At 43.8% G+C, this 25,310-nt stretch overlaps 1 protein-coding gene across 6 annotated transcripts in view; it reads right to left on the bottom strand.

Annotated features, from left to right (window-relative positions):
• DCP1B (decapping mRNA 1B) overlaps positions 1–25,310 on the bottom strand; it is a 199,571-nt gene that overhangs the window by 63,546 nt on the left and 110,715 nt on the right. For all 6 annotated transcript variants that reach the window (XM_029599887.1, XM_029599888.1, XM_029599890.1 and 3 more), the window contains exon 4: positions 18,565–18,631. In XM_029599887.1, the coding sequence (XP_029455747.1) occupies positions 18,565–18,631 (67 nt within the window). The remainder of the gene's footprint in view (positions 1–18,564; positions 18,632–25,310) is intronic.

The following is a 25,310-nucleotide window of genomic DNA, read 5'->3' as shown; positions in this document are numbered from 1 at the left end:
TTTATGTGCAAAATTGAAAATTTTTGCGATCACCACTTGAGGCCTCTCCAGCTAGGCCCATTTGGAATCTTGCAGTTTCTCTTTGTATGTTGCACCATTCATCCATTCATCCTTCAATTTTAACAAGATGCCCAGTCCCTGCTGAGCAAAAGTATCCCCATAACATGATGTTAACACCCCCATACTTTACTGTTGGGATGGTGTTTGCTGAGGAATGGGCAGTGTTAGGATTATGCCACACACAGCGTTTTGACATTTGACCAAAAGCTCCATTTTTGTCTCATCTAACCACAAAACCTTATCCCATACTTTGATATGTTTTTTTTCAGTAATGTTTTCTTTCCAGCCCACCCTCCCATGCAGGCCAGTTGTACCGGGAGCTCTTGATATGATTGACTGGTGCACCTCTACATCAGTCTCAGCCACTGAACTCTGTACCTCCTTCAAAGTGATTGTTGCCCTCTCTGTGGCTTCCCTCACAAGTCTCCTCCTTGCTTCAATGCTGAGTTTTGAGGGACGGCCTTGTCTAGGCAGTGTCTGGGTGGTATGATGCAGCTTCCATTTCCTAACAATTGATCCAACAGTGCTCACTCGGATATCCAGGCTCTTGGATATTATTTTGTAGCCTTTTCCTATCTTGTGCATGTCTATAACTTTATCTTTAATTTCCTTAGAATGCTCTTTGGTCTTCATTTTCACAGCTTTCCTTCAGATTCATAGTCTGACCAGTGGTATTGGAATTAGGGGGTCTTTTATCAAAAAATGTTGACCTTCCTTTTTTTAATGATTCACAGGTAGAGACCAATTGTACGTCAACTATTAGGGTAATATCTTTCATCTGTGTAAACTTGGAGCTTCCACAGCACAGAGGTGGAATACTTTTGCAAGCAGCGTTTTTCAGTTTTTTATTTTATTTTACAAAAATGCAAGGAGAGAATGAATTGTGACTTTGAAAATTTACTTTAAGAGCATACTGGTTTGCAGTAAACATAGCATCTGGAACAATCTGTGTAAGTGTCATTTCTAATCCATATAAGTCTTCTTTTTAGGAGGTTGAATACTTTTGCCAGCCACTGTATATACAGGTACAATAAGGCAATGGGAGGTAAAATGACTTGCCCAAGGTCACAATTGTCAGTGGCAAAAGCTGTGTTTGAACAAAGTCTCCTGGATCCCAATTTATTATTCTAAAAACTAGGTCAGGGGTGGCCAGTTCCTGTCCTCAAGAGCTAAAAGCAGGCTGTGTTTTCAGGAGATACACAATGAATATGCATGAGATTAGATTTGCATACAGTGGAGGTAGTGCATGCAAATCTATCTCATGCATATTCATTGTGAATGTCCTGAAACCCCCTGGCCTGTTCATGGCTCTCTGGGACCAGATTTGGCCCACCCCTGCACTAGGCCATCTGTTCTCACCGACATGGAATTGCAAATTAATATACTGTTGTTGGAATAAAGAAACATATCTCTAACGGAAATAAAGTTTGAAACAGTATGTAGAAATATGAAAATCTGCATATTGCACCTCTTTCCTAAAATATCTTCAGTAATGATCAAGTGAAGCTTCTGGGTATTTATTAGCAGCCAAAATGTGCATTATATTAAAGTGGAATACATATTTACCACCATCTGTACGTATTTGTTAATGATTTGAAACCTCTTACTATCTCTGAAGGAAAGCAATTTACTGTAGAGTAAGGAGAAAGTGTGATTTTTTTTTTTTTTGTATATGTAGTTGAGGTTGCTTATACTTTCTGGCAATAATCAATTATTTATGCATGGGTAAACATGTTTTGATTATTGTCCTACCCACTCCATCGCACGCTATTTGCCGTGTGCATACTTTTACTCACATAAAAAAAAGTGATGGTGGACAGGTCAAGGGAGTGAAATTACATGCAGAGATTGAACTTTCAAATCTCTGCGCATGCTTTCTGGTGAGAACTTTGCACAAGCTCCCATACAGGTGCAAAGAACACTGGAATGTTTGAACCTGCACACTGGCCAAATTTTCTCTTTGAAAATGAACTTGCAGTCCTGTGGCGTTTCAAAAATCTCTTTAAGTTTAAATCGAATTGAAACCCACTATATGAAACTTTTTGTGCTTTAACACTGCATTTTTTTTTTTGACGTGGTAGTTTCCTCTTCCAGTTCTGTCAAAGTCATCGCTGGGATCTTGTGACAGATGTCTGCATTTGAAATTACCTGGGAATTTTTTTTTTTTTTTTTACTGGATGGGGGGCAGAGTTATTGCAATGACAAAACTAGGCATGTAAGGGGGGTGGGGGTTAAAAAAAAATAGAGGAAGATTCCTAGGTAGTTGCATTGCAATGAAGCTTCATGGTGCCAAAATCCCAGCTCTGTTTTTGACTGACCTGATAAGCACAAGACTCTGGATGACTTTGCTCAGGCTTTACATGTTCAGCAGAATGAGAAGTAATCTTTGATGGATATAGATACTGCTTATATTGTAACTCTTGAGAATCGAGGTATAAAAGAAGGAAAACTGTGCGTGTGTATATATAATTGTGATTTTGCTTCCATTATATTCTCTGGGAATGAGCAGCACAAATACACAAAACTAAGTTAAGCAGATAGGACAACACATTGGGAATCCTGTGGTTGAAAGGCGATGTAATATTAGTGCTGTGTTTAATGAGTAAGAGAAATTTATTGGGTTGACTTTTGGATTGAAGGCTTATGATCTGGGTATCGAGTTATTTTTGACTTTGATCTGCTTTTCCAAATGTCACACATCAAAGACACACCCCTTGAAAAATTATGCTTGGAGATCACGTGAAGGGAGTGGATGTAATTCTCCCTCTCGGATCCCTATTCTTGCATCTAACCCCATCCACGGCAGTGAATTTCACTGTTTTTGCCTGTTGACATCTATTGGACTGTGAGATTTCCTTGCCTCTCGACTGGGTAACCAAAATGTCCTCTCAAACGACTAAAAAAGATAAAGAAAGGGAGAGAGGAGGGCCTAGGCCTTTGGATGCACCGCCGGAAGAAGATGTTGGCGCTGCTGAGCCGACTCCCACTGCAGCCTTGGCCGACATGAAAACAGCTGTCGTGGAGGCTTTAGCGCCCGAATTAAAAAAAAATATCTACTCAATTGACTGATCTCTCAGCTTCCATTGTGGGCTTTGAGCGACGCTTCACCGAGCTGGAGCAAAGGGTGTCAGATGTCCAAGATGGCCTCCACTCCTCTCAGTTGGAGATCTCTGTGCTGAAATCCACGCCTGGAGGACCTCGAAAACCGGTCGCAGCGGTCTAATCTTAGGTTTGTGGGCCTTCCCGAATCTCTGGAAGTAAAAGACCTTCCGAAATTATTAGAGTTGTGGCTCGTGTAGGAACTTGGTCTGTCCCATGCTCATGGCCTCCTGCGAATTGAACACACGCACCAGCTGGATTCCAAATGGGCCCAGCTGGAGAGGCCTCAAGTGGTGATCGCAAAAATTTTCAATTTTGCACATAAAAACTAAATTTTGCAGGCGATACAAGCCGGGAAGTCCCTCACCTACGATAATTTTTCAGTGTGCTTGTGTCGGAGTGTATTGACAACTTCCTCATTCTATCTTAAGATACACTTAGATGGAGGATATTTACCTGCTAGTTTTCCCTGACACAAGGTGAGCTACTATCTTGATTCTTGTATCTTTGAAGCACTGTAAATAAATATCTGCACATAACTAAATTGGTCCAGTTTTAATATATTCCTGAACTATTCCTGTGGACGTGGTAGGCCCGAATACGCTACACATGGTGTCAGTTCGGGGACTTTTTTTTGCTTAAGTGGGAAGCACAAGTGAAAACCCACAGCCTCTGAAAAGGAGAAAAAAAAAAACTTGCAGAGTTTTTTTTCTGGGGCCTTCTGACTTCACTTTCTACTACAGCAGGCCAAGGGAGCCATCCCCGCCTGGGCAGTCAAAGATCAAGAGGTAAACTGGGGCTGACAGACCATCAGGTGTTTTTTGTTTTCTCAGCCTTGTATGAGGTACCTTTTGGGAGATGGCCCCAAATGGAGATAAAATGGAGAAAATAATACAGGGCCTGGCCACAGGACAGCAACAGCTGCAAAACACAGTACAAACCCAAACAGATAAATAGCAGTGGCTACAAGACTAATTAATGCAACAAGGCACAGTCTTAACTCAGCTAGCTGAGGCCCTGCAATCGGCTATGTCCAGAATACATCAGGCACCTCCACTTTTGCATATCCTGTTCAAAGATGAAGGGAAGAGAGGACCCAGCAGTCCTTCTAAAGAAATTTGAACAGACACCCGCCTGTCGGCTTGGCTGAAGAATAGCTAGATAATTTACTTGGCTAATTTGCTCACTAGCTAGAGTCGAGCGACATTCCAGGTTGCCAATCCAAAAGGGAGGGCTTCCTATGAAGACGTCAAGGCTGCTATACTACAGAGAGAGGGGTATTCCCCAGAATACTGTCAGCAACTGTTCCAACAGGTAACCCTACTGCCTGGGGAGAGTCCCAGAAACCTTTTTCATCATTTGAACGATGCCGGATGGAAAGGTCGGGACTTAAAGTGGCTCATCAAATACTCCTGGGGCAGTTCCTAGACAGTCTGGACCAGCCAATGGGGAATTGGGTCTGTTGACACAATGGGTTCACCCTGGAGAGAACCCTAGAAGTGGTGAGGCCTTCCACCTGGCAGTCAATGCCCGCCAGAATAAAAGGCTTAGAGATAAAGCAGAGTTGCTTACCTGTAACAGGTGTTCTCCCAGGACAGCAGCATGTAGTCCTCACATGTGGGTGAGGTCACTGGACGGAGCCCTATCACGGAAAACCTTTCTGTCAAAGTTTCTAGAACTTTTGACTGGCACACTGAGCATGCCCAGCATGCCATAATCCCTGTAGCCACAGGGCTCTCCCTTCAGTCTTGTTTGTAGCAAAAGGTGCAAGCAAAAAAATAAAATAATAAAATGTTTCAGACCCAACTCCGCGGGGTGGCGGGTGGGTTTCGTGAGGACTACATCCTGGTGTCCTGGGAGAACACCTGTTACAGGTAAGCAACTATGCTTTCTTCCAGGACAAGCAGGATGGTAGTCCTCACATGTGGGTGATTAGCAAGCTACAGGCTGACTCATATTTAATTTGGACCAACAGCGTACAACTTGTGCAACAGGCACAACTGGTGTACCTTTGGGAAAAATGAGGCAGCCTGAAAATCACAGCAGATTGGATGTGGAAGGAGTTGGGATTATACTGGAAATAAATTCTTCAAGACGGATTGGCCAAAGGCAGAGTCTTGTCATCCTTCCTTGTCCAGGCAGTAATGTGCTGCAGATGTGTGAAGAGAGCTCCATGTTGCAGCTTTACAGATGTCAGCAATCGGTACTCAACGATAGTGTGTTACTGACGTTGCCATGGCTCTTACTGAGTGCGCTTTCATTCGTCCCTGGAGAGGAAGGCCTGCTTTGTCATAGCAGAATTCAATATAGTCTGCTAGCCAATTGGAGAGAGATAGTTTGCCCACTGCAACTCCTGGTTTGTTTTTATCAAAAGAAACAAAGAGTTGGGTGGATTTCCTACGGACTGCAGTGTGGTCTAGGTAAAATGCAAGTCCAAGGTGTGTAAAACCCTCTCACCCTAGTAAGAGTGGGGCCTTGGAAAAATACTATAGACTGGGGCAATACTATAGACTGATTCAAGTGGAAGTCAGTAACCACCTTGGGAAGGAATTTAGGGTGAGTACGAAGGAACCTTGTAATGGGTGAGAATGTGACAAGTGCTTGTAACTCATTAACACTTCGAGCAGATGTAATGGCTACTAGGAAGAGAACTTTCCATGTAAGAAATTTAAAATCGCAGGAATGCAAAGGCTCAAACGGGGAGCTCATGAGCCTTGTAATTACTACATTTAGGTCCCATTAAGTGACTGGTGGGCGTAGAGGGGGCTTAAGTTGTAATAGGCCCCTCATGAACCTACTCACAAGGGGTTGTGCTGTTACCGGGGCATCCCCAACTCCTTTGTGGTACGCTGAGATGGCACTCAGGTACACCCTCACCGAAGAAGTCTGGAGACCAGAATCTGAAAGGTGCCAGAGATAGTCTAATAAAGATGAAGTAGGACAGGAAAAAGGGTAGATACCTTTTTGTGTGCACCACATAAGAACATAAGAAAATGCTATACTGGGTCAGACCAAGGGTCCATCAAGCCCAGCATCCTGTTTCCAACAGTGGCCAATCCAGGCCATAAGAACCTGGCAAGTACCCAAAAACTAAGTCTATTCCATGTTACCATTGCTAATGGCAGTGGCTATTCTCTAAGTGAACTTAATAGCAGGTAATGGACTTCTTCTCCAAGAACTTATCCAATCCTTTTTTAAACACAGCTATACTAACTGCACTAACCACATCCTCTGGCAACAAATTCCAGAGTTTAATTGTGCATTGAGTAAAAAAGAACTTTCTCCAATTAGTTTTAAATGTGCCCCATGCTAACTTCATGGAGTGCCCCCTAGTCTTTCTACTATCTGAAAGAGTAAATAACCGATTCACATCTACCCGTTCTAGAACCTCTCATGATTTTAAACATCTCTATCATATCCCCCCCTCAGCGTCTCTTCTCCAAGCTGAAAAGTCCTAACCTCTTTAGTCTTTCCTCATAGGGGAGCTGTTCCATTCCCCTTATCATTTTGGTAGCCCTTCTCTGTACCTTTTCCATCGTAATTATATCTTTTTTGAGATGCGGCGACCAGAATTGTACACTGTATTCAAGGTGCGGTCTCACCATGGAGCGATACAGAGGCATTATGACATTTTCCGTTTTATTCACCATTCCCTTTCTAATAATTTCCAAAATTCTGTTTGCTTTTTTGACTGCCGCAGCACACTGAACTGACAATTTCAATGTGTTATCCACTTTGACACCTAGATCTCTTTCTTGGGTTGTAGCACCTAGTATGGAACCCAACATTGTGTAATTATAGCATGGGTTATTTTTCCCTATATGCATCACTTGCACTTATCCACATTAAATTTCATCTGCCATTTGGATGCCCAATTTTCCAGTCTCACAGGTCTTCCTGCAATTTATCACAATCTGCTTGTGGTTTAACTACTCTGAACAATTTTGTGTCATCTGCAAAGTTGATTATCTCACTCGTCGTATTTCTTTCCAGATCATTTATAAATATATTGAAAATTATGGGTCCCAATACAGATCCCTGAGGCACTCCACCGTCCACTCCCCACTCCCTTCCACTGAGAAAATTGTCCATTTATTCCTACTCTCTGTTTCCTGTCTTTTAGCCAGTTTGCAATCCACGAAAGGAGATCGCCACCTATCCCATGACTTTTTACTTTTCCTAGAAGCCTCTCATGAGGAACTTTCTCAAACGCCTTCTGAAAATCCAAGTATACTACATCTACCGGTTCACCTTTATCCACATGTTTATTAACACCTTCAAAAAAGTGAAGCAGATTTGTGAGGCAAGACTTGCCCTGCGTAAAGCCATGCTGACTTTGTTCCATTAAACCTTGCCTTTCTATATGTTCTGTGATTTTGATGTTTAGAACACTTTCCACTATTTTTCCTGGCACTGAAGTGAGGCTAACCGGTCTGTAGTTTCCTGGATCGCCCCTAGGTTACAAATATTTACTAATAGGTCTGAAATTTCATTTTTTAGTTCCTTCAGAACTCTGGGGTGTATACCATCCGGTCCAGGTGATTTACTACTCTTCAGTTTGTCAATCAGGCCTACCACATCTTCTAGGTTCACCGTGATTTGATTCAGTCCATCTGAATCATTACCCATGAAAACCTTCTCCATTACGGGTACCTCCCCAACATCCTCTTCAGTAAACACCGAAGCAAAGAAATAATTTAATCTTTCCGCGATGGCCTTATCTTCTCTAAGTGCCTCTTTAACCCCTCGATCATCTAACAGTCCAACTGACTCCCTCACAGGCTTTCTGTTTTGGATATATTTAAAAACGTTTTTACTGTGAGTTTTTGCCTCTACAGCCAACTTCTTTTCAAACTCTCTCTTAGCCTGTCTTATCAATGTCTTACATTTAACTTGCCAACGTTTATGCTTTATCCTATTTTCTTCTGTTGGATCCTTCTTCCAATTTTTGAATGAAGATCTTTTGGCTAAAATAGCTTCTTTCACCTCCCCTTTTAACTATGCCGGTAATCGTTAGAACGATAGGATTTTTGTGTGGAAGGCTTTCGTGAGGCTACAAGCACTTGAGAGACATCAGTTGAAAGGTTGAGCGGTTGCAGAATCAAGCTTTCAACATCCAGGCTGTAAGGGACAGGGTCTGAAGGTTCGGATGGCATAACATGCCTTGGTTCTGAGTTATGAGAGTGGGCTCTGCGCCCAGGCGAATTGGTTCTCTGTTCGAGAGGTCGAGAAGTATGGGAAACCATACTTGTCGAGGCCAATACGGGGCTATGAATATCATTGACCCTTTGTCCTGTTGAAGCTTCATGAGAGTTTTGGCTTTCAGCGGTATCGGGGGAAATGCATATAGGAGGCCTGTGTTCCAGGGGCCAGCGAAGGCGTTCATGGCTAACTTGTTTTGTTGCCTGTGCAGGGAGCAGAATCTGTCCACTTTGTGATTCAGTTCAGATGCAAAGAGGTCTATTGTTGGTTGACCCCAGCGTTGGAAGATTCTGGTCGTTACCACAGGATCCAGAGACCACTCGTGGGGATGGAACTGTCGGCTGAGGCGATCTGCTACTATGTTCTATTTACCTGCCAGATAAGTGGCCCGGAGATACATGGAGTGTGCTAGGACCCAGGCCCAGATCTGCGTGGCTTCTTGGCAGAGGAGAAAAGAGCCTTGTGCCTCCCTGTTTGTTCAAGTACCACATTGCAACTGTGTTGTCTGTTTGTATGAGAACACTCTTGTGTTAAAGGCAGTCTTTGAACGTATATAGAGCATAACGTATAGCTCGAAGCTCTAGGAACTGGTTGCTGAAAGGGTAGACCTGTTAGCAAGTTGGCTTTGTTCGTCCACCAGAGAAGCGATAAACGTAACTGGTGGGTTACTTGAATCTGGGATGAAAGCGGTTCACTGGCTTGGAGCCACTGAGATTTCAAAGTCCATTGAGTTATTCTCATGGCCAGCCTGGCCATAGGAGTGACGTGGACCGTGGAAGCCATGTGGCCCAGCAATGTTAGGAATTGATGGGCTGAGGCTGGGGCTGAGGCTGATGTGCACCGGGCAAAACAATGTGACAAGGCGATAGCTAAAGCCAGAAGAATGCTGGGCTGCAAAGAGAGAGGAATATCAAGTAAGCAAAGGGAAGTGATTATCCCCTTGTACAGGTCCTTGGTGAGGCCTCACCTGGAGTACTGTGTTCAGTTCTGCAGACCTTATCTCCAAAGGGACAGAGACAGGATGGAGGTGGTCCAGAGAAGGGCAACCAAAAAGGTGGAGGGTCTTCATCAAATGACTTATGAGGAGAGATTGAAGAATCTAAATATGTACACCCTGGAGGAAAGGAGGAGCAGGGGTGATATGATACAGACTTTCAGATACTTGAAAGGTTTTAATGATCCAAAGACAACGACAAACCTTTTCTGTTGCAAAAAAATCAGCAGAACCAGGGGTCACGATTTAAAACTCCAGGGAGGAAGACTCAGAACCAATGTCAGGAAGTATTTCTTCACGGAGATGGTGGTGGATGCCTGGAACGCCCTTCCGGAGGAAGTTGTGAAAACCAAAACTGTGAAGGATTTCAAAGGGGCGTGGGATAAATACTGTGGAACAATAAAGTCTAGAGGATGTGAATGAAGAGAAGAGACAAGGGGGTGGCTTGCGGGAATGATGGTTACTACCTGGAGATGAATATCCTTATTCAATAAACATACACACGGTTAATGCGACTCCAACATTGCTCTATGCTTCAACAGCAAGAGGAAATGTGGAAAAAAGGATTTGCATCCACATAAAAGCAGGGGAGTAGCTTGCTTGTTACAGCGGTTACTACCCCAAACCAAAAATGCCTGATACTTCACTTTCAATGCATATCCAGCATAGCTCTCTGCTTCAACGGCAGGGGGAATGAAGAAAAGATGTTTTATATTCAGACATCTACCAACAAGGACTGAATTACATAGTCTGGGTAAAACAAATAAGCATGGGTGTAGCTTGCTTGTTACGGCAGTTACTACCCCAAATCAAGCCTGATACTTCACTTGGAATACATATCCAGCGTAGCTCACTGTTTCAGGGGGAATGAAAGGAGGATTTATATTCAAACAACCAACAAAGACTGAATTCACAGGCTGGATAAACAAGCATGGGAGTAAGCTGGCTTATTACAGCGGTTACTACCCCAAACCAATTAGCTGGATACTTCACTCAGATGCAGCTCCAGCACTGCTTTCTACGATGGCGGGGGTGGAAGGGAAATAGAACCAAAAAGTTATTTAACGGTACAAGAGTAACAGAAAAGTATGGAAAAAAAAAAAAGAGTGTGAAAGCTTGCTGGGCAGACAGGATGGACCATTTGGTCTTCTTCTGCCGTCATTTCTATGTTTCTATGTTTTGTGCGCAAAGACGAAGCTAGGTTGGAGAGTGTGACTGTGTGGTCGTTGGGCAGCAAGGCCTTTGTGACCGTGGTGTCCAAATCTGCTCCGATGAAAGTAAGGAGGTGAGATGGAGTCAGGTGAGATTTTTGGTAGTTGATGAGAAATCCCAAAGAGTGCAGCAGATTGATAGTGAGCTGGAGAGCTTCGAGAGTTCCTTGCTTGGATTGGCTCTTGATGAGCCAGTCGTCCAGGTAAGGAAAGACGTATATGCTTTTCTTGCGTAGATGGTCCGCAGCCACTGCTAGGCACTTTGTAAATACACGGGGTGCCAAGGCAAGTCCAAAAGGCAGGACCTGGTACTGAAAGTGTTGATGTCCCATTAAGAAACGCAGGTACGTGCGGTGATGTGGGAATATTGGAATGTGAGCGTAAGCGTCTTGAAGATCCAGAGAACAGAGCCAATCTCCTTTTTGCGGAAGGGGAAGAATGGTGCCCAAAGACACCATCCTGAATTTTTCTTTTTATAGAAATTTGTTGAGATTGCGGAGGTCTAAGATGGGGCGGAAGCTGCCTGATTTCTTTGGAATGAGAAAATAGCAGGAGTACAACACTCTGCCCTGTTGTGCCTGGGGAACAGGTTCCACAGCCCTGGTGCCCAGAAGGGTGGACATTTCTGACTCTAGAAAACTTGTGTGATCTTTTTGCATCCACAGAGGATTGGGTGGCAAGTCCAGGGGTACCATGAGGAAGTTTAGATGGTATACCTGGGTTATGATGGATATAACCCATTGGTCTGTGGTAATGTTGAGCCAGTTGGTTATGAAGTGGTGAATTTGACCTCTTACTGGCAAATCTGGATCTGGATTTGTGGAGCGGCTGCTGTTCTCTGGATAGATCTCAAAATCCAGAGGCTTGGCCTGTTTGCGGTGGTGGCTGAGGCCTGGATGTCTTGGGCTGTCGAGAATCTGCTCTCTGAGACGGCCTGGTTGGCCTCACGCGAGATGTAGGTGGTAGTATCTGCGTGGGTGATAAAATGGTTTTCTAGGGTCCCTTTTGGTGGATCTCCTTGCAGAGGAAGGGGCCTCAGTAGTAACTGTAGATAATTGCCACGGGGTCTCATTGTGGTCTTTTAGTTGAGCCACTGCATCTTGTATCTTGTCTCTGAATAGGCTTTCACCGGTACATGGAAAATCAACAAGTTTGTCTTGGACTTCAGGTTTCAAGTCAGATCCTTTCAGCCAGGCCCACCTCCTGGCTCTGATTCCCGTTGCTGACAAGCAAGAAGCTGTTTCAAAGGAGTCATAAGCAGCACGAACCTCATGTTTCCCAGCCTCAAGGCCTTTCTGTAGTATGGAGTTGAGACTATCTTGCTGTTGTTGGGGAAGAGAGTCGGCTATTCCCTGAACCTGCTTCCAGAGATTCCTTTGAGGCTGTGTTGCGATCCAAAATATCAAGGAATTTTTGGTCTTTGCCAGGAGGTATTGAAGAGTGAGGTCGCAGTCTTCTGGCCTTCTTCTGTGCAGACTCAACCACCACCAATTGATGGGGTAGTTGTGGCTTTTAGAATCCCAGAATATGTTGGAGCAGATAAGTTGCTTCTGTCCTCTTATTCACTGGCTGGACAGATGCTCCCTGATACGATGCTGGAGATCCACTAGCACTTTGTGGACAGGGATAGCCATAACTTCTTTCAGAGCATCAACTAATTGGAGAACTTCCAATGTTTTGGGCATGTGTCCACCTCTGTAATCAGGTCAAAGGGGATTGTCTCTGACATCTCCCTTACAAAATTAGCAAAGGAGATATCTTCTGGGGGAGATTTTCTCCTTTCTTCTAGAGGAGATGGTTCTGATAAGATGTCCTCCATGGATGTGTCTGTGTCAACATCTTCCCATGAGTCAGAAAAGGTTTTTAGTCAAGATCCTGAGGGAGGGAAGAAGGTTGGTACTGTTGGATGTGTTGGCACCGATGGATCCTTCGATGGCCTCGATGGAAGATGCGGTGGCACCGATGTGGGTTTTGGCGGCACCGAAGGCATCGAGGGGAAACGTGGGCCTCTCGGTCCCGAGAGCCCTGATGGACCAGTCTTCGGTTCCAGCATCGGTGGAATCGGTGTTGAAAGGGACTGGAGTCTGTGCCTTCGTCCTCTGAGGATCCCGGAATGGGAATCGGGACTTTCAAAGACTTTACAGGTTGGTTTGGCATGGGTGGCCCGGGCTGTGTTAGAAGGGCACCGATGAGTGCATCCAGTCTGGTTAGCAATGATGTAAATATCGATGGCTCCGGTGTCGGTATGGAGGCCGGCATTGATGGCTGTAAGTCTCGGAGAGCATCGAGCACTGCCTGGTGGATGAAACCATCTAGGTCCTCCCTGAAAGCTGGTGTAGATATCGCAGCTACATGGGGGAGGCACGCTAGGCACTACTGGCACCTCCACAGGGACTTGTGGGGGCTCAATACTCAGCACTGATATCTGTGGGGATCGCCTTGGTTTTTCAGGTGGACAGGGTGTTAAAGGCTCCTCAACCCGTGTCTTCGCAAGCGGCTTGATAGCCATCGAGGCCAATGCAGTGTCAGTGCTGGCACCAGTAGACAACTCGTGTCGGTGCCGGTGTCAGTGCTTCACTCGGTGCTCGGTCCGGTCTTTCTCCAGCACCGAGGAAGATGATACAGATGCCTTAGATGGAGTCGGTGATGGACGGTCACCGCTGCCCTGGTGCTCCCGATGAGGTTTGATGACTAAATTTCTTTGATGCTCCTGCCGGTGACGATTGGGTGGACGTCGATGGAGTCAGCTTGATTTTAAACAGGGTCTCCATCTTGTCGAGGCAAGCCCGCCTACCCTTAGGAGTCATCTGGGCACATCCTGGGCAGTGAGAAATGTCGTGTGATGAGCCAAGGCACAGCACACAGACATCATGAGGGTCGGTAATGGACATGGTATGGGAGCATTCCGGACATTTTCAGAAACCTGTTGCCATGATGGCAGAGGCTGAGGCCCAAAAATGGTTGATGGCATGTGGACACCGAAAAAGGTAGGGGCAGGAACCGACCGGGGAGAGTGAACTTTACTCACCGAGCGATGAAAAACAATATCGAGATGGGAGACCCCTATGAGGGAACTTTTTAATGAAGTAATCAAGTTTTTTCTGTGAGGAGAGACTGAAGGGAGACCCCTGCGGCTTCAGGGATTATGGCATGCTGGGCATGCTCAGTGTGCCAGTCAAAAGTTCTGGAAACTTTGACAGAAAAGTTTTCCGTGATAGGGCTCTGTCCAGTGACGTCACCCACATGTGAGGACTACCATCCTGCTTGTCCTGGGAGAAAACCCATAACAATTCCCTGGCATGGGATAGAGGACCTCAGCATCGAATCTTCGAGATAGGGGGCTCGGCCTCCGTACCCGATTTCCAGACACCAATCTCGTCCACATGTTTTAACTGCAGACAGAAAGGAAAATTGGCAAGGGACTGTTGGTATGGCCGAAGCAAATCTACGGACGTTTGCCTGGTGACCCAGCCAACCCCTGAGGAAGTACACATACTTAAAAATAATGCTCTGAAGCAGTGATGACATGCAACCCGGAAAAAAAAGGGGAATTTGGAGAGGCAGGAACAACCCACAAATGGGGCATTACATACCCTTTCTTTCTGTGCCCTTTGTGCAAAGAATGCACATGAAGAAGTCCGCTGTCCATATAGGTAGCTGGAAACTGAAGACTGAACCAGGTAGGGAAGAAACCCGATCAGCCCTAGGGGAGTGTGCTTTTTGTAAAATAGAAGGTCATTCAAAGGAAGAATATCCTTGGCTTGAGGACCTGGAATTTGAATGCAAGTTAGCAGAACAACATGGAAAGGAGCAAAGAAAGAAGAAGGAGCCCCAGAATTCTAATGACACGTGGGAAAATGCTTGGGCTCACAAGTTGTCAAAACTCCAAAGCTGCAATTTTGTAGGTGTCCCACGAGCACATCTTAAGGACTTTATAATCCAGATGGAACTGGAGGGAGCCTCTACCCAAGCCTTGGTAGATTCCGGCTGTAACAAATCTCTCGTTTGCCAGGACTTACTATTTCAAGGACATTTTACCAATAAGAAAATAGAGACAGTAACATACATACATGGGGGTCGAACAAATGTGTTCAAATTTCCACTTGTTCTTGATGACTGCTACAAGACAAGCCATATTAGAAGCGGCTGTCCTCTCTGAGCTTCCATACCCAGTAGTCCTGGGTTGAGATTATCCTCATTTTCAACCTTAGGGAGACAATAAAGCCAGAGGAGGGATGCAATTCAGACAGAGCCAGGGTGTAACCCCGGCATGTCTGGACGCTCGACCGAACATGACTGAGCTGAAGGGGAGGGTATGTGACGGAATGCACCAACAACTCCCTCATTCTACCTTAAGGAGCTTGGTTCAAGGTTTTAACTCAGCCTTACTTAAGGAAGAACGCCGCAAGGGATTCCGGGTTAAGGGAGGTTCCCTTCACCCTACCGTAAGAACCCAGGCCTAGAAAGGCTTGGGGAGGCCCCAGGGAGCTGGTAGGACCTCACAATACACCCAGACGGAGACGTTTACCTGTTAGTTCACCTTGCATAGTGCACAACTATCATCTTAATACTTGTATCTTTGAAGCACTTTAAATATCTGCACCATAACTAAGTTGGTCCAATCTTATTTATTTATTTTTAATTTTTATATACCGATGTTCCTGTAAAATATACATATCGCACCGGTTTACAAGGAACTGATACTGTTGCCTTTGGGGCGGAATACATTGGAACAAGTTGAACATGAAGAACAAAGGGATATAAATGGACTACATTCAAATAGACGATTAGCTGAAATAAAGTACAACTCAAAAACATATGTACAGTAGGGTAGGTGGACTGGGGCCTATAAAGTCATCGAATTCATCGGGTCTTAGCTCTCCGGGAACGCTTGGGCGAATAGCCAAATCTTTAGCTTCTTTTTGAATGTCTTAAGGCAAGGTTCTTGGTGGAGGTCCGGAGGGAGCGAATTCCAAAGTGGGGGACCCGCAGTGGAAAGGGCGCGTTTCCTCAGTGAGGTTTTTGCCGGCTGAGTGTGTAGCATGTTCTTGTACACACTTCTGATCAGTCTCTTAGTGACGTGCTGCTGCAGTTGAAAGGTTAGGTTGAGGGGGGAGATGTTGTGTAGGGCCTTGTGTATCATCATGAGGGCTTTAAAGTGGATCCTGAATTTAATAGGCAGCCAGTGAAGGTTCTGGCGGATGGGGGTGATGTGTTCCCTTTTATTGGTGTTTGTAAGGATTCTGGCCATCGCGTTCTGGACCATTTGAAGTAGTTTGATGGTGCTAGCGGGAAGGCCCAGCAGGAGTGAGTTGCAGTAATCCAGTTTCGGGAGGATGATAGATTGTAGTACCAGGCGGAAGTCTCGGAAGTGCAGAAGTGGTTTTAATTTTTTTAATACTTGCAATTTAAAGAAGCATTCTTTGGTAGTATTGTTTATGAACTTGCTGAGGTTGAGTTGGTTGTCTAGTAGCACGCCCAGGTCTCTTACTTGCGATGTGTGGTCGATTGAAGTAAGAGAGCCTTGGGTGGAAATTGGAGGGTTGAGCAGGATGCAGTTTTCTGGGGCTATTAGGAGGATTTCGGTTTTGTTGGTGTTTAGTACGAGGTTGAGGCTGATGAGTAGGTTATTGATTGCTGAGAGGCAGTTGTTCCAATAAGACCAAATTTTATGGAGATCTTATATTCCTGAACTATTCCTGCAGCTGCAACAGGCTCCACTACTAAGAAACTAAAACTTGGTAGAAAGTTCACCTTTCAGCAGGACAACGATCCCAAGCACAGGCCAAAGCAACAGGTAAAAGTTCTACAATGGCCAAGTGAAAGTCCAGATCTCAATTCAATCGAGAATCTGTGGCACTATTAGAAAATTGCATTCCATAGGCGTCATCCAACCAAGCTGAACAACCTGGAGCAAATCTACCAGGAAGAATAGGCAAAAATCAATCCCAAACAGCATGCAAAGCTAATACGAATACTTATGCAAGCAGCATTTTTTATTTTGCAAAACAATCCAGAGAAATAATGAATTGTGACTGAAAATTTACTTTAAGAGCACACTGATTTGGAATAAACATACCATCTGGAACAGTTTCATTGGTAATCTAAACAAATCTGCTGACATTTTAGGAGGTCAAATACTTTTGCAAGCCACAGTAGGTAATTTTGTTGTAAAACTCACTGATGGAGGATACTATATAGGTCGAGTAGTATTGATTTACAGAAGTAGGCAACTTGAGTCTTCCTCAATTGCTGCACACCGGTCATTTTTCAAGAGTCACACTGAATATGCATGAAATGCTTTTGTTTATAGTGGAGACAGTGCATGCAAATCCATCTCATGCACATTCAGTCTGGATATCTTAAACACCTGACCAGCATGTGGCAATGAGCTGAGAACCAGGGAAAGCAAGGCTCAAATCCCATTTCCCCCACTGACACCCCTTGTGATCTTGAGGACACTTTTCTCCTGTTGTCTTAGGTATTTACTTACAGGTGAATTTTAAAGGCTGGCACACGCCAAAATGGGAGATATGTGAATATGTTGGGCCAGCGCGCACCGAGCAGCTTTTAAAAGCCGCCCAAGTACATGCATATCTCCCGTTACGCGCACAAATGAAAAGTTTTAAAAAAAAGCGGTGGGGCATGCGCATTCCTGGAGCTCACATTGAAATTAGCTCATATATACTTATGTGCACAGTAGCGTGCCAGGGTCCCCTGCTGCGTATCTTTACTTCTGCTATGGATGACATGCAAGTTATAAAATAAAGACAAACAGACAAATGGATGGGGTTTTAAAAGTCAGGGCTAACAGGGGACAAGGGAGGCCTATTAAACTAGGTGGGGTTTGGAAGACCTACTCCTTACCTGGGTGAACTGGGAACAAACTGGGAAAACTGGTAATGGCGTTGGCATGCATGTGTTTTAAAATCCCCCCAGTTACGCGGTAGAAGTGACATTTGCGCATATAGGTGCATGTCCACTTAAAATTACATGTGCGTGCCTTCAGGCTATTTTATAACGTGCGCATATGTTATAAAATGGCAGCGTCCCTGGGCAAGGGCCAACAAATGCGCACGTGTGTGCCTGCGCGCCTATTTAAAAGTTACCGTCTTAAAGTATAAGGTGTTTGGGGCAAGGACTATTTATACTTGAAATACTAAAAATGCTGTAAGCTACCTTGAAACATTACTTGCAAAGGTGCACTAAAAATCTAAGTTATTCTTAATTGAGATAATAAGACTGGTAAATTTTCTTGAACTTATTTGCATTTTATTTTATGTCACACAGGCTGGTGGCACCTTAGAAACTAACAAATTTACTGAGGCAGGAGCTTTCTGATGTATCGAACTCTAATCCTCAAAAGCTCATGCCTCAATAAAACTGTTAGTCCATGGAAGCTATGAAGTGCTTGTTTAGAGACTCCAAGACCTACAAGAGATAAATCTGTCAATTGTAAATAATTTTTCATTAGTGTTTATAAAAATGCCAATGTTACCATCTGAAAGCTGCTTGGTGGTCCATAAGAAGTGAGTTGGCAGACTTAGGTTCTAAATGGCTAGTAGTCTACTTCGATTTAAAAAATAAATAAATAAATAAATAATACACTGCAATAAGTGAAGTCAAAGGCTGAATGGGCACAAAGTCAGAATTATCTTTATATCAGTGGCAGCGCACTGGCAAGTTAGCAGGAGAAAACTTGCACTGCCTTTGTTCATACTATATTTGTTCTGTAGAGGTCTTTGACTTCTAGTGCTATCAATCTGTTATCTGTCACAAGAATTCCATGGACTAGAAATAAATATATATATTTTTAAATCTGAACGTTGGGCAGATCTCCTCTAAAGCTAGGCATTAGTGTTGTGCTAATGGACAGATGTGAGGGACAGGGATTTTAGATGGGAGGAAAAGTGTTCCTTTAACATATGTATGGTGAATTTACAGCATGTGCTCTATACATAAATGCAGAAGAATACGCATTCTCTTATCATCACTTACTTTTTCATGAGCTCTGCAATTCTTTGGCATTCTTCCTTATCATAGAACCAAATCCCATAGATGGAAACTGCAAAATTCAATCAAACACAATCTATAAGTATTGTCTCTCACATTCTATCCTGTGTGATGGTTTTCTCTTTCTTCAGGGGGTGGGGAGGAAGGAGGTGATGAAATAAGATACATAGCACAGCATACAGGTTAATCCTCAGTTGGGTGCATTTTTTCTGTGCACAAACTTTACTGCTGATGCAGCAAGGTGTTTTGTGCACAACAATCTGCATTTAAGTCATTGCCTTCGCATGGAAATAGCTAAGCTATTACTGCTCAATGCAGAGATGTGTGCTGGCTCACCTCAAGTTTCCAACACTAAGAAAACACAACTCCTAGTCCGCAGCTAATATTAGTCTATGGGCAGAAGCTGGAGTTCTAGTTCCAGGATCTGTACTCAGTATTTTATTCACAGAAAACATTTTTGTTTTTTTGCCTAAAACAAGGCATGGTTTTCCATGCATAAAATATGAATTATGCACATAAAAAATGCTTTCTGCACTGAAAACACTTAGTGTGTGTACATAACTCAAATTTATGCAAAGAAAACATGATTTGTGTGCAAACATCATGTTTTCAATGCGTATAATACAATTTATGTGCAAAAAATGCTCTCTGTTCAAAAAGCAATTTTGTGCATATAACTCATACCTTATACATGGGAAAAAACTGATTTATTTATTTATTTAGCATTTTTATATACCGATTTTCCAGTAACAGAATTACTAATCAAGTCGGTTTACATTCAAAACAATAACCATGAACAGGAGTTGTCTTACAAGAAACAGGATGATTCGAACTTGGATACAAATAACTGGGAATAACAACGTAGAATAAAATAATTAAGGAGCATAATGTAGGCTGTAGTTAAGACAGATGTTAAGAGTAGGACAAGGTTTATAAGATTTGACTGCATAGAGATAAATAGATAGCACGTTCTCTTGGAGGGGTTACCAATGAAAGGGTTCATTGGTTAGAGTTCTAATAAGCTACTGAAGTTAAGAGAAAGCTTGGTTGAACAACCAGGTCTTTAGTCTTTTTTTAAATGTAGTTGGGCATTGTACTAGTCTGAGGTCTAATGGAAGAGAGTTCCAAAGTTTAGGACCGGCAGTGGAGAAAGCTCTTTTACTTAATGCTGTCTTGATCGTGGGGCCTGTAGATTATCTCTATATGCTTGTCTCACCGGTCTGGCTGAAGTGCGAGGTTGAAGTGGGATCATGAGTTTGAGTGGGGTGATGTTATTTATTGCTTTGTGGATTGATGAGAGGGCTTTGAAAAGAATTCTGAATTTGATGGGTAGCCAATGTAGGTTCTTTAAGATTTTATTTATTTATATTTATTTATATTTATATTTATTTATATTTATTTTATTTATTTATGGGTGTTATATGGTTATATATATTTATTTATATGTTATATGGTTATATATATTATATATATGTTATATGGTTATATATATTTATTTATATTTATTTATTTATATTTATATTTATTTTATTTATTTATGGGTGTTATATGGTCTCTTTTGTTTGTTTTGGTTAGAATCCTTGCTGTAGCGTTTTGCAACATCTGTAAAGGTTTTGTGGAGTTAGCGGGGAGGCCGAGTAGCAGTGAATTGCAATAGTCAATTTTAGTGAGAATGATTGCTTGTAAAACTGATCAGAAATCTTGAAAGTGAAGGAGGGGTCTCAATCTTTTTAAGACTTGTAGTTTGTAAAATCCATCCTTTACGGTGTTGTTGATGAAGGATCTGTAGTTCATTTGGTTATCTAGGATGACTCCCAAGTTTCTGACTTGGGGGGATAGGATTAGTTGGGAGGCGAGGTTTGTAATGGGTAGTGGGTGGTTTCCATCTTGGGTAATGAGTAGATACTCTGTCTTGTTTTGATTGAGAATCAAATTGAGACTTGTCAGAAGGTTGTTGATGGCTTGTAGGCAGGAGTTCCAGAAGACCAATGTTTTGTGAAGTGATTCCGTAATTGGAATCAGAATCTGAATGTCATCAGCGTATAAATAATGGATTAGATTTAGCTTGAGGAGGAGCTGGCAGAGTGGGAGCAAGTATATGTTGAATAAAGTTGGCGATAGTGAAGAGCCTTGTGGGATTCCCAGACCGCAGTTGACTGGTTGAGATTCCTCCCTGTTGACCTTGACCTTAAAATGCCTGTTCTGAAGGAAAGATTTGAACCAGTTGAGGGCGACGCCTTTGATGCCAATGTCTGACAGACGATCAACCATTATATTATGATTTACCGTGTCAAATGCTGCTGTTAAGTCTAGGAGGATGAGTAGACAAGGTTGTTTTTTTTCAAGGTTCAGGAGAATAGAGTCCGTTAATGAGATAAGAAGAGCTTCTGTGTTTCGGGATTGGCGGAAACCGAATTGCGAAGAGGAAAGAATGTTGTTGTTGTTCAAGTATTCTGTTAGCTGTTTATTTACAATTCTTTCCAGAATTTTTGCGATGAAGGGCAGGTTTGCTATTGGGCGATAATTGGCTGGGTTATCTGGAGAGAGATTTGGTTGTTTTAGGAGAGGTTTTAGGATGGCCAGTTTGAGAGGGTCAGGAACTAGCCCTTGAGATAGGGAGCAGTTGATAATATGGGCGATAGGTTTGAAGATGGTTTTGGCGCAGGTGATGAGGAGGTTGGTTGGGATGGCGTCCAGAGGATGAGAAGCTGGTTTAAGTTTTTTTAGAACGTTTTCGATCTCTAAAGATGAGGTTAGCTCGAATTCCCCAAGGTTTGCATTTTGTTGTGATGTGTCAGCGAGGGGAATTGAAGGAGTAGTATCTTTGTTTTCCTTGGCGGGAGGCAATAGATTTGTGATCTTGTTTTTGAAGTAGGTAGCCAGTTCCTCAGCTTTGCTTGCAGCTTTGTCATCTGGTATAGACGTCAAGGGAGGTTTGGTGAGGGACAAAACTAAGGAGAAAAGAGCCTTAGGGTCAAAGAGGAAGTGATGAATTTTTTGTGAGTAAAACTCTCTCTTTGCGTGGAGGATGGAGATTCTGTATTGGTGCATCAAGGATTTAAAAGCTGTGAGGATGGTGGTTGATGGGTTTTTGCGCCAAAGATGTTCTCTCTTTCTGAGTTCCTGTTTTGTGGATTTTAGTTTTGATGTGTACCACGGTTTTTTGTTGTCTTTATTTGCTTGAGAGACTTTGGTAATTGTTGGACAGGTGGTATCTGCCACTTTTTTGGTGATGTTCGTCCAGGATGCAGCGGCTGAGTCCGCGTCCGAGAGGTCTAGGTGGTTAAGTTCTGCAGATAGGCTATTGCTGAGAGTTTCCTGGTTGCAAAGCCTCCTGAATTGGACCGTGTTTATCTGCTTTTTCAGGGGGATAGGTTGGTGCATCTTCAGTGATGTGATGATAAGCTTATGGTCTGACCAAGGGACTGGTAGGCATACTGTATGTGAAGATGGAGTGAGGTCCTGGTTAATGGGTGGGCTCATTAATGATTTGTGTGAAACCCATGAAGTTAAGAGTGTTGATGAAAGCTTCACAACTGGAGGAACGAGGAATTGAATCCACATGGAGATTAAAATCTCCTAGGATGGTGTGTCGATATTGATGTGTTTCGCTATACCTTCAATCAGCGGTGAAGGGTCTGCTTCAAGGCTTCCTGGGGGGGCATAGATTAGACCTATTTGCAGGTGGGAGGATTTAAAGACAGCGAATTCCAGTGAATGTGATGATATTGTGGCCTGTAACGACATTCTTAGTTTTTTGTTTGCCACAAGAAGGAGACCGCCTCCTCTTTTTTTCAGCCTGGGGATGGAGAAAATGTCGTATGAGTGAACAGGGAGTTGGTTGATTGTAGCAATGTCTTCTGGTTTTAACCAGGTCTCGGTGATAGCACAGAGGTCAGGGTGCGTATCCAGGAGATAGTCATGGAGAAGGTGTGGTTTTTTTGTGAGAGATTGTGCGTTCAGCAAAGATACCTGAAAAGAGTGAGGCCCAGTAGTTGATTCAGGGGTGAGATAATAATTGGGATGAATCTTTTCTGAATAGTGTGTGGTAAAGCTTGTGATTTTGCTGGAGTTCTCCTGAAGTTATGCATGATGGGGATGGCTGAGGTCGTCATGGTTGAAACTTGTGGGGGTTGTGGTGTGGTTAAGAATTGTAAGTTGAACTGTGGGTAGTCGAGGGTGGAATGCTATTAATATCCTGTGGAGAGTCTAAGAAGAGAAATCTAAGAAATTGCTCTATGAAGGAGAAAATATATATCAGAGTTCGTGGGCTGGACTACAGGGCTGCACAAAGGGGCAGGCGCCTTTGTCGCGCGACGCCGGTAGGGAGAGCCCTGGATTTAAAGGGGGCTCTTACCTGGCTTCCGATTCGCGCTGTTTTTTTCTTTTTAAATGTTTTTACTTCCTTTTTGCTGATGCTTCCGACTTCTGGCTTCTGATTGGGTGGGTTGCGGCCACGTGGGGTGCAGCTTCGGAGGCAGACTGCTGGGCTCAGTGCACAGATCAGCGGGACTTGAGTCCCTAATGGGGCGGCACTGATCAGGGAGTTGCTTGCAGTGAGGAGGTGAGCCGCGAAAGGAACGCCGGTAGGGAGAGCCCTGGATTTAAAGGGGGCTCTTACCTGGCTTCCGATTCACGCTGTTTTTTTCTTTTTAAATGTTTTTACTTTTTTTTGTGCATATAAACCATGTTTTCTGTGTATAAAACATGATTTGCTGTGCACTAAGCCTTTGCACACATTGGGGTAGATTTTAAAAGAAGCGCGATCAGCCTACTTTTGCTTGCGCATCAGACTCAAGCAAAAGTACGCTGGATTTTAGTAGATACGCGCGGAGCCGCGCGTATCCACTAAAATCCTGGATCGGCGCGCGCAAGGCTATCGATTTTGTATAGCCTACGCGCACCGAGCCGCGCTGCCTCCCCCCGTTCCCTCCAAGGCCGCTCCGAAATCGGAGCGGCCTCGGAGGGAACTTTCCTTTGCCCTCCCCTCACCTTACCCTCCCTTCCCCTACCTAACCCACCCACCCGGCCCTGTCTACACCCCCCCCTTACCTTTGTCGGGGGATTTACGCCTCCCGGAGGGAGACGTAAATCCCCGCGCGCCAGCGGGCCTGCTGCGCGCCGGGCCGCGACCTGGGGGCGGGTACGGAGGGCGCGGCCACGCCCCCGGGCCGTAGCCACGCCCCGTACCCGCCCCCAAAACGCTGCCGACACGCCCCCCGCAACGCCGCGCGCTCCGGCCCCGCCCCCCGCAACGCCCCCCCTCCGAGAACCCCGGGACGTACGCGAGTCCCGGGGCTCTGCGCGCGCCGGGAGGCCTATGTAAAATAGGCTTCCCGGCGCGCAGGGCCCTGCTCGCGTAAATCCGCCCGGTTTTGGGCGGATTTACGCGAACAGGGCTCTGAAAATCCGCCCCATTTTCTAGTATATGTGCATTTTTTTAAAAATTCCCAATGCATTAACATACCATTAGCTTACCGCATCAGGAGTTAATTAGCTGGTATGTTAAATTCAGCGCTGTTTTAATGTGCAGTTTCTAGGGTTTTTTGGGGTTTTTTTGCATCAGCCTCTAGATTTGACATCACTGAAGATTTGTGAAACAAAGAATAGCATCTTTCTCTCGCTCAGCATGCCCATTTGATAGTCACAAAATCCTGGAGCTAGGTATATTTGAAAATGGTCTAAAAAGTTACACGACTCCACAGTCAGTAAGCATCAATAATATAGATTCAGTCATGTAAATTGGAAGACAGAAACTTCTTACAGTTCTGAAACCCTGAAATGTCCACAAGTTTAAAAAAAAAAGAATTAAAAAAAATCATGATTACTACCTTCATTTCCTCTTCCTATGTTCTTATGTTCTTTTTGACTGTACAACTATACAGAAACAGTCCTTTACAAATCTAAGGAAATAATATAGCTCTCTAGGGGTACACAGCATCTGTGGGCATATGCAATCTGCATTTTGGTGGTAAAAACAAAAAGCCAGATTCCTTGTTTGACAGCGTGGTTTGCTGATATTGGATTATGGGGACAGCCCTGTGTAGATTTTTCATTCCCTAGAACTGCTGTTTACTGCAGGTGTGTTTGTGTGCATAAAAATGTATCCTGTACCATTTTATCTTCTTTTCCTTTAGTGATGCGTTGGAGGTGTGTCTAAAATCACAGCCTCTTCAAGATAAGGCAACACCTGCTGTAAGAAACAGGCAGAAGACAAAAATGCATTGACAAAATAAGAGAGGGGCAATGGAATAAAAGTAAATATTCTATTTGTGAATATTAGAAAATCATAGCAGTGAAAGTAATTATTCAAACAAAATCATTAAAAAGCATTTGAATAGACAGTGAGGCCAAAGATACCAAGATCCTATATATATAATGTTTGGAGTAAATATGTGCATAGATTGGCAGAAGGCAAGTCAATAAAAGCACCTGCTGCCTGGTGCAAATAAAAATGACTCAGCAAGAATAATGTCTTTGTTCAATGTTAGCCTTATCTTATATGCTTTCAGCTTTTTTTTATTTGCTTACTTAGAAAGTATAGAAACACAGCAGGACCTGCATCACTCATAGCGTGCATGTGCTAAGTTTATTTATACCTCTTAAATGCCAAAATTGACGCCTGTTCTCTTTTAAATGCATTTGAAAATTGTCAGTAAATTCCGCAGAGACAGGAGTCCAGATACAAACCCAAGTGCACATTCCGCAAAAGGCTTTTGGGCTGGGAGAGG

The sequence above is a fragment of the Rhinatrema bivittatum genome, chromosome 4, assembly GCF_901001135.1.
Source record: "Rhinatrema bivittatum chromosome 4, aRhiBiv1.1, whole genome shotgun sequence".
NCBI classification, from domain to species: Eukaryota; Metazoa; Chordata; class Amphibia; order Gymnophiona; family Rhinatrematidae; genus Rhinatrema; species Rhinatrema bivittatum.
Note: the sequence above shows the minus strand (reverse complement) of the source record. Positions and strands in the feature narration are given on the sequence as shown.